Source organism: Carassius auratus, unplaced genomic scaffold (genome assembly GCF_003368295.1).
Source record: "Carassius auratus strain Wakin unplaced genomic scaffold, ASM336829v1 scaf_tig00044030, whole genome shotgun sequence".
NCBI classification, from domain to species: Eukaryota; Metazoa; Chordata; class Actinopteri; order Cypriniformes; family Cyprinidae; genus Carassius; species Carassius auratus.
This window is the reverse complement of record NW_020526806.1, coordinates 7,339-22,102: the sequence shown is the minus strand read 5'-3', so window position 1 is coordinate 22,102 and position 14,764 is coordinate 7,339. Positions and strand designations below refer to the sequence as shown.

Below are 14,764 nucleotides of genomic sequence, written 5' to 3'. Positions count from 1 at the left end.
TGGCTCTGTGTATTAATAGCTGCTCTATGTGAAATCACGCACCTGAGGGAATTTACCGCTGATTAGAGAGCCGGCTTTACTGATGAGATGCGCAAAACGATTGGCCGATCGTGATTAGTGCACCCCTAAAACAAACATAAAAAACTTGCAGAACATGCATGTAACATGCAAACAAACAAAATTGAAAGACAAATCATTTGTGCAAATCGCAAGCAAAATTAACAAAATACAATTACATACATATACATACAAATCAAACGTGCACAAACACATATTAAACATATTTGTGTATGCCATGAAAATACATGCACCCAGCAAATATGCAACAATCAATCATGCCAACCACACCCAGATGCATTCAACAAATATGCAAATCAGCTATGCAGAAACACACACACACACCCACACCCACACACACGCAACCAACATCCAAAACTGAAACACACAATCATGTAAATAACACAACTGCAGTCAACAAAACATAAACATATACATCAAACAACAAATACATACATTACATAAACTTTATTTATGCATTTAAATAGACCGCAAACATAACATGTATCACACACACACTCAGCAAACAAACATGTAACATGAATGCAACAAAAAATTAAAAACATAAAAAAACTGAAACATACAAATTAATCATCAAATCACACACAAATGCATGAAACAAACACAAAATTCAGCCGTGCATATTATGATTGTGTGTATTTATATGTCTAATTTGCAAGTTTGTTACAAGCATTCTTGAATATGCGATTTCACTACATAGCTGATTTGTGTGTTTTAGGAATATTCTAAATATCTTGTAGCTCAAACAGTAAAGCATGGTGCTAGCAATGCCAATGTTATGGGATTGATTCTTAGAGAATGCATTAACTGAAATGCACATACCTTGAATGCAATGCAAATCACTTTGGATAACATGCATAAATGCAGCTCTAAAGCACAAATGCATGAATAATAGTATAGAAGGATGTAACACACCATCTACTAACAGGGTCTCTTTGTACGTCTGTCCCAGTTTGCCAGTGCAGTTCAGTTATATTTACACCAGTGTGACAGCAAAGACAAGGAGGGTTGTGTAAAAGATGAAGCATAAAAAAATGAATGTGCAAGAGAGCTGGACAGGTAAAGTGTGTGTGTTTGTGTGTGAAGCCCAGGGAAATAGCCAGCTGCCTGGCGGATGTCTTTCTGTCCTGTAGAGTCCAGTCCCCCTGGAATGTATGTGTGTGTGTGTGTGTGTGTGTGTGTGTATCCCTGGCACAGTCATCAGGCAGGACGTGCTAGCCAACAGACACAGAGCCATTAATCAAAAACATGAGAGAGACAGATGTTATGTGTGTGTGTGTGTGTGTGTGTGTGTGTGTGGGCATGTTTTTGTGACATATCAGGACACAACTCTGTATAATGACACGGGTATGACACAGGTATTACAAGGAGAGGGTGACTTATGAGGACATAACCCATGTCCCCATTTTTCAAAACACTTATAAATCGTAAATTGTTGAGGTTTCCTGTGAGGGTTAGGGTTAGGGGTAGGGTTGTGTGTGTGTGTGTGTGTGTGTGTGTTTACGAGAGAGAGAGAGAGAGAGAGAGAGAGAGAGAGAGAGAGAGAGAGAACAAGAGAGATGTTTCTTGTTGTACATTTTAAAGTTTGAAACTTTCTGAAAATTTTCGAAAACAGAACTTTTTATTTTGTTTGTGTGCCACTAATGAATGAAATGAGCCCAAAGACACAACAAACAGACAAAAAAAACCTTAAAAAAAACAGAAGAGTGTTTGAAAGAATGAGAAAGCTGGCTGGGAGGAACGAATAAGACAACAAAGCATGATAAAAAAGTAAGATAGAACAATAGATAGAACAATAGATAGATAGATAGAACAATAGATAGATAGATAGATAGATAGATAGATCTACTAAATCTACTAAGCATAAAAATGAAATAGTGAAGCATTTATTTCAAAATAATATATGTCTAAATAAATCAATGAATGAGATCACCCAGTTCCAAAGAGTGTCTCCACACACACACACACACAAAACACAGGCAGGCGTTGGCGTGGGGGTTCGTACCATCTGTGAGGGTTTGGAAGCACATTTTGCTGCTGTATTTGCCGAATCCGGCAACCGTCCTGGCGCGAACCTGCATCACGTACATGGTGCCTGGCCGTAATCCATCCACAAGAGCAGTGTTCTTCTGACTCCTCACCTGCGTGGAGTTCACCTCAGACAGCTCCTGCCAGACAGAGAGAGATTTGGGGGAGTTTTTTTATTTTTATTACAAATTACACTACAGACCTCCATTTTAATATATATATATGTATATATATATATATATATATATATATATATATATATATATATATATATATATATATATATATAATCACAGAGGAGAGCTTATTAATATCTCAATTGTTTCTCCTACAGTGAGACCAAATTTCTCTATCATCCTTTGCTTAAGTTCATCAGATAATTCAGAGAGTGGAAAGAAATGGCAAACTTATCTCCTTAGAAGAGATCTAAAAAGATGTCTGAAACTGTGCTCAGATTCACCTAAAAGTCCAGAATCACAAGTCTTTCAAAACCAAGCAATGTAAGCTAAAGTATAAACATTTGAGACCAAGTTGATATTTAAACAAACTTTAACTGAGACCTCCATTAAATGGGGCCGTAAAGCAAAAACACTTTCCTTTTTTGGGGAGGAAAAAAAATCTTTAGTGAAATGAGGCTCTTTGAAGAGCCGCAGACCAGACGAGGACTGATGCCATCAGAAAGGACATTTAAGAGCAGACGAGACATTAATGTGTTCCTGATGAGATCTCTCTTTCTAAACTCCAACACCTCACCAACTCAGAGAGAGAAAATGTGTGTAGAGAGAAAGTGGTAGACTATAAGTGGCTTAATAATTCACCTTCTTTAAAAAAAAGAAATAACACACCTTTTCATTTCTGTCAAAAATTCCTATTAACATTTAAAGGTTTCTATTTAATATGTTACAGTGCAGTTAGCAATAAAAATGAAAAAGCAACTATAAGTAGTTTTGTGCATTATGTAAAATTCACTGTAGTAAATATATCACTGTTATAATTACGGAGAATAACTGTACTCCTGTATTTGTTATTGCCGTAAAACAATCCACCCTTTTTTGCTGAATTTCATACCCATTAAAACGCACTTTTCTCCCAGAATAGACATTTTGGGGGAAAATGTGGGAAAGAAACAAGCCATTCACCTTTTTAGAAGTTTAATTGGTATTTCAAGGTCAAAACTTTGATCCAGTTGTTTTAACAAAGGAGCTTTTAGTTCAGCATGGCGTCAAAATGACTTTCTTTATACTTTTCAAGATCCACTCAGTTTCTGATAGATACAATCAGATGTCAGAATTAGATTTTTTCCCATTGATTTCCTGTTTACCTTTTCTTTTTTTTTCTTTTTTTTTTTATACAAATCACATTACGCAGGTAAAATGTATTGTTGTTTATAATTTATAAGTTGTTTCATGTCAAACTTTAAAACCTGGCCTCCTTTGTACTTCAAAAAGTAAGAAAGCAGAAAGCTTTCTTTTAATTTGTAAGAGATGTAAGGTAAGAATACTTTGAGAAATGCAGAAAAAAAAGGCACTACTAATTCGCCTGTCAGTTAACGTCTCTGAGCAGAACTGATGTGCTTTCATTGGATTTTAGTTTGCACTCATCACTCGGCTTACATGAAAATGTGCCATGATAAACAAAAAGACAATGAAAAGATAAATAAAACAAGGACTGAAGCCTTGAGTGTGAAACTGAAATTAGATTCATATTCATTTCAAGTGTAGTCGGTTATAAACTGCAACAAATAAGATTTGCATGTTTAAATTGATGCCATAATGTCTGTCACCTAAGTGTCTGTTCAAACTATAAAACACAGTATAATACACTGGCAAGTAATAACACTGGACCAAACACAGCAATCGCTTTAACTTTCCTAAATTATTATCTAAATATCTACTATCCTAAAATATACTAGATGAATATAACACATATACTATCCTATATATATATATATATATATATATATATATATATATATATATATATATATATATATATATATATATATATATATATATATATATATATATATATAAATTGCATAAATAAATTACATATACACAGGTACATGTATAAATACAAAGGACTTAAGTATTTACATATTTACAGTTTGTCCCTACATTGCATGCCTGACTACTTTTATTGTCTATATATATGTTGTATGTCCCATTAGTTTTGTCTCTGTTTTATCACAGTCTTTGTTCAGTGTTTGTGTTGTGAGCAAAAGCAAAAAGTACCAAAAATGAGACAGGTATAGTAAAGTCTCAGACGGAGAAGAGACAGACTTGCTACAACAATCAATTTAGTTTTCAAGGTCTCATCGAAATTCACAGCAGCACGACGCTGAAAGCCCACGCTACACATGAAAACCCCTACTGTGATGGCCGGAGGCAAAATCTGTTTCTTAACAACTGCAACATAATAATAATAATAATAATCACGGAAAAAAATATCAGTGGTATTAATAATTCAGGTTCAGATCGTGCATGAGTGACATGCAAAGGGGCAAGAGGGTTTGGCATGTTGTCTGTAATTTACAAAACAAGACGGTATGTCTAAATATATGTCATCCTTGTGGTGGTGATTGTGCGGAGATGAAGAGAGTCTGCACCTGACATCACCTCAGCCATAAAACAAGCGTGACGAGCACTAGTGCTCTGAGAAATAAATTATGAAGGACGTTTACAAACACATGATCATGACCACACCACTTGGCCATAAATAAATAAACACAGCGAGTGTCATTTAGAGCATCAGACAAACAATATTCTGACGGCACCCATTCACTACTGAGGATCCATTGCTGAAAAAGTGATGGATGCTAAATTGTTCCAAATCTCTTCTGACAATCTCCTCTACATCTTGGATGTGCCACCCTTATGTAAGTAAGTAAGTAAGTAAGTAATTTTAATTTATAAAGCACATTTATGCTGTTCCAAATATCTACTTATTTTTTATTTATTTATTTGTGAAAGGATTATTCACACTAGAATTTTCAAAACCATTAAAGTGAAAAATATGGATGCTGTCAAACCATAAAAGTAGCCCACATGACTTTTGATGCTATATATTATATGGCTTTTATGTTTTCTTAAGTCTTATGATACATTTGTGTGAGGAACATACTTCAATTCATAAAATTATTTGCTGAATTATAAGATTCCTTTGGGTGAACTAGACCTTTAAAAGCTTAAACCGTTACTCAAAAAAGTGTTTTGAACTTAATTTGCATCTCCCATTACCTCTGGGGGTTTATTAAGTAATGAAAGGTAATTTACATACTTTACAACTGTCCTTGCGTAGCACACAGATCAGAATCTGTATTAAAACCTGTCAGAAACACTGTTCTGGAGATTAAATAAGCACGGTGCTGAGTGACACAAATTAACACGATTTAAAAATAATTAAATAATAAAACAACTCTCAGATTCTGTGTGTGATTTCTCACCTTCTCAAGCCTATATTTGATTATGCCCAAATAATTTATTTTGAGAGGAACTGAAAAATGTTCGAAATACTAGCATACCACTTATCGCATACTGCAAGGTTCCAAACAGGAGTTTTTGCAGTGATGCCATGTAACAACCATACTTGGATCGCCACAGACACTTTCAGCAAAGAGTTCTTAAAATTATTATAATTTTTTTTTTTTTTTTTTTTTGAGCGAAGAATGTTTTTGGGGCCACAGAAAAAAAAAAGCTTTTACAGGTGTTACACATATAAGAAAATGTATCTTCTTTGCATACTTCAAAAAGATTATTGTGCTATTCTGAACAGAGCCAGTGTTTGCCTGTGTGCCACTTGACTTTCTATGTTGATCTGGCTACTGTTCCCCCGGCAGTGAATGCCCCGCTGGGAGTGGCCTTCTCCCGCTGTCAGTCAAATGGGGATTATGGGAAGTCCCTCCCAAACTCTACCACTTCAAGAGGGTGTGGAAAGTAGGCGGGGCTTGTGGCAGGCAGCCAATAGGAGGGGCTGCCAGGGCAGACAGACATGGTTCTCAGCAGGTCCTCAGTGAGCAGTGGATCTGTTTTGGCAAGAGGCAGGTGTCACCGCCATAGACCAGCAAAGCAATCTGTCCTGCTGAAGGGAGTCGCATGTCTTACACACACACACACACACACACTTACACAAATGATCACACAAACAGGGGGATGAGGCTGGTGTCAAATCAGTCCTTCTGTTAATGGACCATGAACCTCATACACACACGCCATCTCAAACATCCTTCAGTGAACATGGCATGGCTGGCCGTGGCAAAGCGCCACTTCCCCCAATCGGGTGGCACATGCTACCTCTGCTTGCAGGATGCCAACACCAGCTGTTAAGACCTAAGAAACACAAAGACTAGGGAAGATTACTTATAGATAATATAATTGCTTTAAGGCTGATTCACTGATTCGATTATGTTTTTAATTTTGATTTATATGGGCATTTATCAAGACATAATTTTTCTGCTAACATGATCACTAAATAAAAAATTGGTTTGGGATTTACTATGAAACGTTAACGTGGAATTAATTTTCTTTTAATATAAAAAATATATTTTTTTGTAAATAACTTATTTTTATATTTATTTTTTTAAATATTTTTTTTTTTCAAGAAGAAGAAGATTGAACAAAGTAATATTTGTTTTATTTCCGGCTTTGAAAAATATTTTTTACAGCACTGTACATTACATAAGGCAGTGTTTATCTTTTTTTGTTTTTTTTGAACGATTAAAACGATTTAATAAATTATTAACGGTTGTGATTTGCTTCAGTAATCAAGCTAAACTAGTCATGTTGTATGTTTAGGTTAATAAAACATACATATTTTTTAAATCAAACAAGTTTTTGATTTACTAAAAAGAACTGGTTCATTAGTCATTTCAGAAATGGTCTCTTAGTATTTGTCCAGAAGGTTTCCTTTAAAGGGAAACTCCTTTGCAGGGAAGTCGTGGCCTAATGTTAAAAGAGTTGGACTCGTAACCCAAGTGTTGTGGGTTTGAGTCTCATACCAGATGGGGATTGTAGGTGGGGGTCTGAATGTACAGCGCCCTCTCCACCTTCAATACCATGACTGAGGTGCCCTTGAAATGAAATGAATACGATAGAAAATGAGGAGTTGGTGTCCGACACATTTAATGGCTGCTACACGACAACACGCTCTTCTCATACATGAGAGATTAACTCTTTCTTGACATTAAAAAATAAAATAAAGACAAAATAATAACAAGGCAGCAGAGTTAACTTATCATCCATAGTGGTTCTCACATAGTCCTTCTCTTAAAGACTGATCACTTAACTTATAACGCACACTATGTGGTGATGACATAGAGAACCACTATGGATGATATGTTTGCTCTGCCGCCTTGTTATTATTTTCATGCACACCGCACTTTAATGTGATGCATACAAAATACATAGTTTTGGCCGTTACAAATTATTCATCCACAAACTACATAGTCTGCAGATATAAGGTATTTCATTGCAATTTAACAAATAATCTGAACGGCCTATATATGTGCAATATTTTAAACAAGCCCTCACTAACGGAGTTTAATGCCACAGATATATCAGAATGCATCTCATTCTTGTTTCTGTGGCAGTGTGTCGAGCTCGTCATGGGGAGCGCGGTCCGGAGAGCTGTATGACTGATGCATCAGTTCAATTCAACTTTACTCCAAATATATCAACTTACCTGTTTTGAATACTTTATATTGTACGTGTCTCACATTCACAAGTCTAACAAACATTTTCTATCATTATACATGAGAACTAGCATCTTCTAAAGGGGTAAAATATGATCATATTTATATAAATTGAAAAATAAAACATACAAATTACACTAATTTTATTTACATGATTTTTTTGTATTATTATTATTATTATTTTTTGTTATTTTTTTAAAAGTTAAAAAATAACAACAGATTTTAAACTACACAATTACTAAGCATATTTCTGGGGAATCCTGTGCAAGCTGAGCGAATGGAAATGCTATCAGATAGGTATTACAGACCTCATTGGTTACCCAGAACACAGTTTTTGAGAATCTTTGAAGTCTTATGAGATGGTACTGTATGTGTTAAGCTATGAGTTCAACTTTGCATTCAGTGCAGCATGGAGAGATCGCCGAGATTGAATTCATTCAGCTGAAACAAAACCTTGTATTGGCCTTGTGTACGGTTTCATATCTTTTTAATAACAGTATTGCTTTCGTACTGACATCTGGCTTTCACGTCCTGCTACGCACGCCGCATAATACTAACAGCTTCAGAGAAATATTTAGCTGCAAACACGCAAAAGGAAGAAGTGAATGGGAGGGGAGTTATCAAAATTTCTTACACCTGTGCAAGGGGGACAAGAATGCTCAATTTAATCGAGTAGTAGAACTAGAGAAGTGCATTCTAATATGCTAAATTGCATTACTATACAGCCTGTTATATAACCATCTTTGCTCATCTAAAGTGAGCTAGTGTGCTATTAATCTGCAGCAGTGTTGTTCTACAGGAAAGAGAGAGAGAAACTGTGGAGCTGCGAGCCAGTAATCCTTCTTCAGCCTGCAAAGTGAGATACATGAGATCATTTCGACAGACGAAAGTGAGCTAAATGTGAGCAAAAGATCAACAAACACCCTCCACAATAAAAAACAATAAAAACACAGGGGCATTGTTAAAAATAATTTGTTCCAGAAATAAATAAATAACCCATTACAAACTGGATAACCTTTAAATAAAAAAATAAAAAAACACTTAAATGATAATTGTAATCACTCCGATTATAATTATTTATATGCTGACGAGATCACAAATCAATTTTAAACAAACAAAAACTGTTTTAGTCATTAAATGAAGTTACCTGGTATTATCAAAAAATTCATTCATTACTCTAATATTAAATGGAAGTAATTCTGTTGAGACAAAACAAGACCACTGTAATGAATTACTTGTTGATTATAATGGGCGCATTCTAGTTTTGTTGAGTCAAATAATCATTTGTAAAGTACCTTGAGAGCAGTCTAGTTTTGTCATGACTAGCTCACTTACATTATAAATCAACAAATCTGTTGACAAAGTGTGTGGTAGAACTAGGAGGGATGTAGCTGTACGTGTTGCTCGCTCTCAGTGTAGACAGAGTGTCTGCAGATAGAGAGAGAGAGAGAGAGAGAGAGAGAGAGAGAGAGAGAGAGAGAGAGAGAGAGAATGGAAAAGTGGCAGCAAACACAGGAGAAATGCAGAGCGCTGTAGGCAGAGATCAAACAGCATACGTGGGCTTTTATGGATTATGATTTTACCATGTGTGGGCTTGTTATTATGAAGCATTCTATTAGAGAAATGTAATATTGTAGTATTGTTTATGAAAACTAATGTTTGTATGTTAACAGAGACATTCTGAATGAAGCATAATGTATTTTTATAGATGCCAACATGAGATGACTCATAATCCTCTACCTCTGGGCTAAAACACACACACACACACACACATGTCTGTAACCAAACACACACACACACACACACACGTGCAGACTCTTATTGCAATTAAAAAAGGCCCTGACCTTTTAAATGCAAGTTATCTTCTGTGTCATGAAACTCTGAGACACAGAGATCAGAGAAAAAGAGAAAGAGAGAGCGATAGAGAGAGCGAGAGGTGGGGAACCTTTTATTGTTATTATTCTGTTTCTCCACATATATTCCAAGCTTTTGCTATACTGTATTTTTTACAGTCAGGCCAATAAAGAATTATTCAAAAATTATTTGAATTTTAATTTGCGAGAGGTGGGGAGTGGATTACAATATATTACATACCTAAACTTTAAACATCAATATATCAGGGAATCATTTATCATGATTGTGTTAATTTATGACATATACATAAATATTCTCTCTCTCTCTCTCTCTCACACACAAACACACACACGCACACACACTTATAGCAATAACAATAGATTCATGAACAAATTATAAAAAAAATGCACCAAGAATTTATTTGTATAAATGTCTTTTACACAAAAAAAGACCCTAATAAACAACTACACTGTGAAAAATGTGAACTCTACTAGTAAATACTAGGTGAAAACTGTTTCTACGCCATTTTTTGAGTGTAGTAGCTGCCAGGTCGTGTGAGTTTAAGAGACACAGAAGCTAGCACTGAAGGGCTAAAGCTGATGGTTGCACATGGGTTAGCTGTGACCCTCAGCTTTCAGATCGCAGCACAGATGAACTGGGTCAGATGTAAGAGCATGCAGGTGCCTGATCTTAAAGCATTAGAAGGGTACCATGGCGATAGTGGAAACGTCTTTTCCTAGAGGCTTTTAGAGAGTGTTTTATGCAAGCGATGATTTTAATAGCCCGGTCACATTCAACTAATGGCACTGCTCGGATGCACCCCGCATTTTTATGAGATGCAACTTCCCATCCCATATCTGTTTGTAAATGCCGGACAGGGTCTTAAGAGTTCACTGTGGCTGATTTTAGACCTCACAGACTTCATTTTACCGGAGCACACTACAGCATTAAGGAGAGCACAGGAAGTGTGGCGGCACGGGGCCAGAGCTTCGGCGGTTCTCCATTAGCCTTGATGATTGAGGTTAGAAACTCCTGAACCCTTGTCCCAGAAAACTACCACTACATCTATAAGGGTCCAGGCAGTTATCTCAGCCAGTACGAGAGATGCAGCACAGCCTTCTGCGTTACTGGAAGTGACAGCTTCTGCTGGTAATTGACAGCCATGTTGTGGCAGCCTGCAGCTCTTTCGAAGGAAGTCGGGATGCTCCGATGAGTGTCTCAGCAAAAGGTGAGATACAGAAACCCCTCCAGGGACTTGTGAGAAAGTACAGCAAGACACGGTTACAGTGAAGAGTTTTGTTTTAAACTGGTGGTTCCCAAAGGTTTTGCTTTTGGATTTAGATTAACGTTGGATTATTGGGTGGCAAGGAAAAACAGTATTATAATTAATGTTTACTGTTATCTCACTGGAATCATACAATGTTGTTCTTCTTCTTCGCTGCTGTTGTTGTTAATTATAACAATAATAAGAATAATTCGATTCTAATAACCGTAAAACACGGTTGCTGAAACAGGAGTCAGAGTGCCTTTCTGACGCGGTAAAACATAATCAGATGTACAGCTGTGGAACTCGTTTGCATGGCGGGATGGCTTCAGTCAGGGCTGAAACCTCAAATCTTACCCACAGTTCTCTCCTGCAGCGTGCCCACGCACCACCGCATTTTTACATTTGTGCTGACTTAGCCACTGAATTTGATCTAATGCCTGAAAAAGGAACTCGGGTTGTCACGATGGCTTAGAGAATAAGCACCTGCCAGTCCTGCTGTCAAGCGAACCGTAAAAAGACCCTCAGGCGGAATCGCGCTGATCTCCTCATGACGGATACAGTGCAAGGAGATCGACTCGAGCTAGTGTAATGTATTCACACGTATGACTCCTTCACCAGGTGCTCTCTTTCATTATTTATAATCTGACAGATGACCACATTCCATTTCTTTCTTCTTTTTTTTTTAACTGTGGTTTTATAGTTTTACAGCTGCAGTGTCATTTCTGTACCATTAACTTCACCAAACATAATTTGCAAAAAAGTGTATATGGATTTTCAAGTTTAACTGGTCACTGATTGGTTCATTGAGCTGTGGAGTGGGCGTGGCCTGTTATCATGCAAACCATAACAAGATAAACATTGCAACTTTGCGGCAGCAGTCTGAACACTTTTCCTCCATCATTCCGTTTCTTTACACACTCTACAAATCAAAACCATGTAAACAACCTTTTAAAAACCTGTTATAAAACCAATTTTTCAAATATATTTGTGAAACACACATTAAATTATAATTACAAGCTGTTAAAAAACAGATGAGGTTGAAGCACTGCAAACTTGCATTGTAACACGCTTTCCACATCATGTTTTCATGCCCAGAAGACAGCTGAATAAATGATATTTCCTGTACAGTGTCTGATTCTGAAGTACCTTTTTCCTTCTTTCCCGTTTTATAAATCAGCATATGATTATACAACATGCATATTTATAAGGAAATAAGTGCTGCACTTGTGCTATTTGCATTTGAGTAAACTATTGTCGAGAGGAGAGAATTATCCCGGATATAGATATTATTATTCCCCAAGCTTTTGATTAAACCAATTTTCATAACGCAGCTCATTTATCTCGCCAAACATCATTGCAGAAAAGACAATAGTCAAAGATTTGTCCTCCAGAGAAATAAGCAGTTCAGTGTTTGCAGACTTCAGTCACTACATGAAACAGAAAAAAGTCAGTGCAGAAGTCAGATTTGGGTGGAGCAACTAGCAAAATATGCTTTCAATTAACAATGCTAAATTTAAAAATTTAAAAAAGTCGGGATGCTCCGATGAGTGTCTCAGCAAAAGGTGAGATACAGAAGCCCCTCCAAAAATAAAAAATAAATTAAAAAATTAAAAAAATTATATATATATATATATATATATATATATATATATATATATATATATATATATATATATATATATATATATATATATATATATAAATGATTTGTTAAAAATGACAGTGCTTTCTTTGATTTGACTGATAATTGAGGTTGAGGCTCCGTGATATATTGAGTATTCATCAAATATTTACAATAATTTTGTTGGTGATATAAAATTAAGTGAATATCACAATGATTGTAATTCACTTTCATTATATATACAACCTTTTTTTTCAGCAAGGACACATTTAATTGATCAAAGTGACGGTAAAACATTTATAATGTTACAAAATATTAATATTTCAAATACAAACTTTATATTCATAACACTGAGGTCTGGATTATTTGTGTGGAAAAATAATATTAAATTAAATTAAATTAAATTAAATTAAATTAAATTAAATTAAATTAAATTAAATTAAATTAAATTAAATTAAATTAAATTAAATTAAATTAAGTGTCCAATCAGAATTTAAAATCCACTTTTTCCCCTTACAAAAATCTCAATATAAGAATCGAACAATCTGTCCATGTATTTGACAGCAAGAGTAAACTAATGCACAGAGACTGAAGTACAGCAACAGCAGGTAACTTTTGTTTTATGTCATGAACATAAGTAATGAGTACTGTATGACTGTTCAGTCTAATAAATTAGTAAAACGATCCAACAATCTAAAATAATCAACATTTTAATAATTAGTAACAGATTACTTCACTTCACATTACTTCAAACCTGACTTCTTATCAACACTTTTCTAATGCACTATAGAAAAGCTGATGTAAAGGCTGTCATTTGAATTAGTTTGTATAACAGCAGTGTGTGGAAAATTACTAAAGCCCTTCATAATGTACAGACAGCTTTGAATATACAATTCTGTCTGTATATGTATGGAGGGCTGGAAAATATAGTGTGTGAAAGTGTTTTTATCAGACCTTGGCGAGTACATGATGCCAGACAGCCAGGTGGAGATATACGGTATATGATGGCAACATTTCAAAGGAACATCAGACGGGGAATATGGGCATAACTGCTGACGAGATGTGCGTTATTTAGTTTGTCCATCATGCTCTGCCATGATGTCTCTAAAAGGGGTGATGTCTGTGGAGCCTGTGTGTGTGTGTGTGGCGGCGGTAGGGGAGGCTCTGGAATCATTAAGTGTAATAGTTGTGAGAGGGTCTTGTGTTTCAGCATCTCTCTGCAAGAACCGGTCGGCAAAACAACTAAAGCCCACCATCCGCCGGTCAATGCTGTCACCTAGCAACCCACTGTACCGCACTTCCTCATGATGACATCACAACGGGATCTGCGAGATGTCCCTTCATTTCCTAGTTGCCAAAAACAAAGTTACCTTCTGCTAGTTTAATGAAATGAATCAATTCTACAATGAATTGGACCTTTGAATTGCAATTTCTTCCATTTGACCCAATTACATCCTGCATTAAAAGTGTTCAAATTAAACTCGACATGTCAAGAGCATTTGAAAAACCTTGAGGAAGAAGTCCAGTACACCCGCATGTCTTACCTTCTCATAGTAGCGTAGCTCGTAATCGAGAATAATTCCATTGGGCTGTTCAGGCTGTGGCCATGACAATGTGATGCTTTTCATCGTCGAACTGACTTGATGCATTATGGGAACTATGGACGGAGCTGCAAAAGAGAGAGAAGGAAAACCAAGTTAAAAAAAAATAAAATCATTCCAAACAGCCATTTTCCCTGCTGTGTGTACTTGGCTAGTGAATTGATCTGCCACTTTCAGAAATGAAGCTCGCACACACACACAGTTTGATGAAAGAGTCAAAAAAGAGGCTGACTGACGTTGTTCAATAGCTTCATGAGAAAGTGCCCTTTGCAATGGAAGCCCATTCATTTCAAATGCTCTGATTGGCTACCGTGCGTTTCTGGCCTCTCTGTCTTTGAGGAATACACACCTGAGTGAACATGCACAGCCTCGAAATTTACCCACTGCCCAACCCCCCCCCCCCCCCCCTTCCTCCTCATTGCTTCGTCAAAGTGGTCCATCTCTACACTCAGCTGTTTTAACATCACACACAGCCTGTTTTAATTGGTGAATAGACTGAGGCGAGCATACGGATGTCTCACAAGCGACTACAGATACACATTAGCACCTGCTAAACATCACACACATACATCACAAACAGACAAATCATTTCCTATGACTCTCTCTCTCTATTTCTCAAGGGAAAC

General features: G+C 36.2%; 1 protein-coding gene across 1 annotated transcript in view; it reads right to left on the bottom strand.

Annotated features, from left to right (window-relative positions):
• LOC113086806 (ephrin type-B receptor 1-like) overlaps positions 1 to 14,219 on the bottom strand; it is a gene marked incomplete at its 5' end in the record, with an annotated part of 40,856 nt that extends 26,637 nt beyond the window's left edge. The window contains 2 exons of the mRNA XM_026255502.1: positions 2,084 to 2,246; positions 14,082 to 14,219. Coding sequence (XP_026111287.1) covers positions 2,084 to 2,246; positions 14,082 to 14,219 — 301 coding nt within the window. The remainder of the gene's footprint in view (positions 1 to 2,083; positions 2,247 to 14,081) is intronic.
• Positions 14,220 to 14,764: the final 545 nt, after the last annotated feature.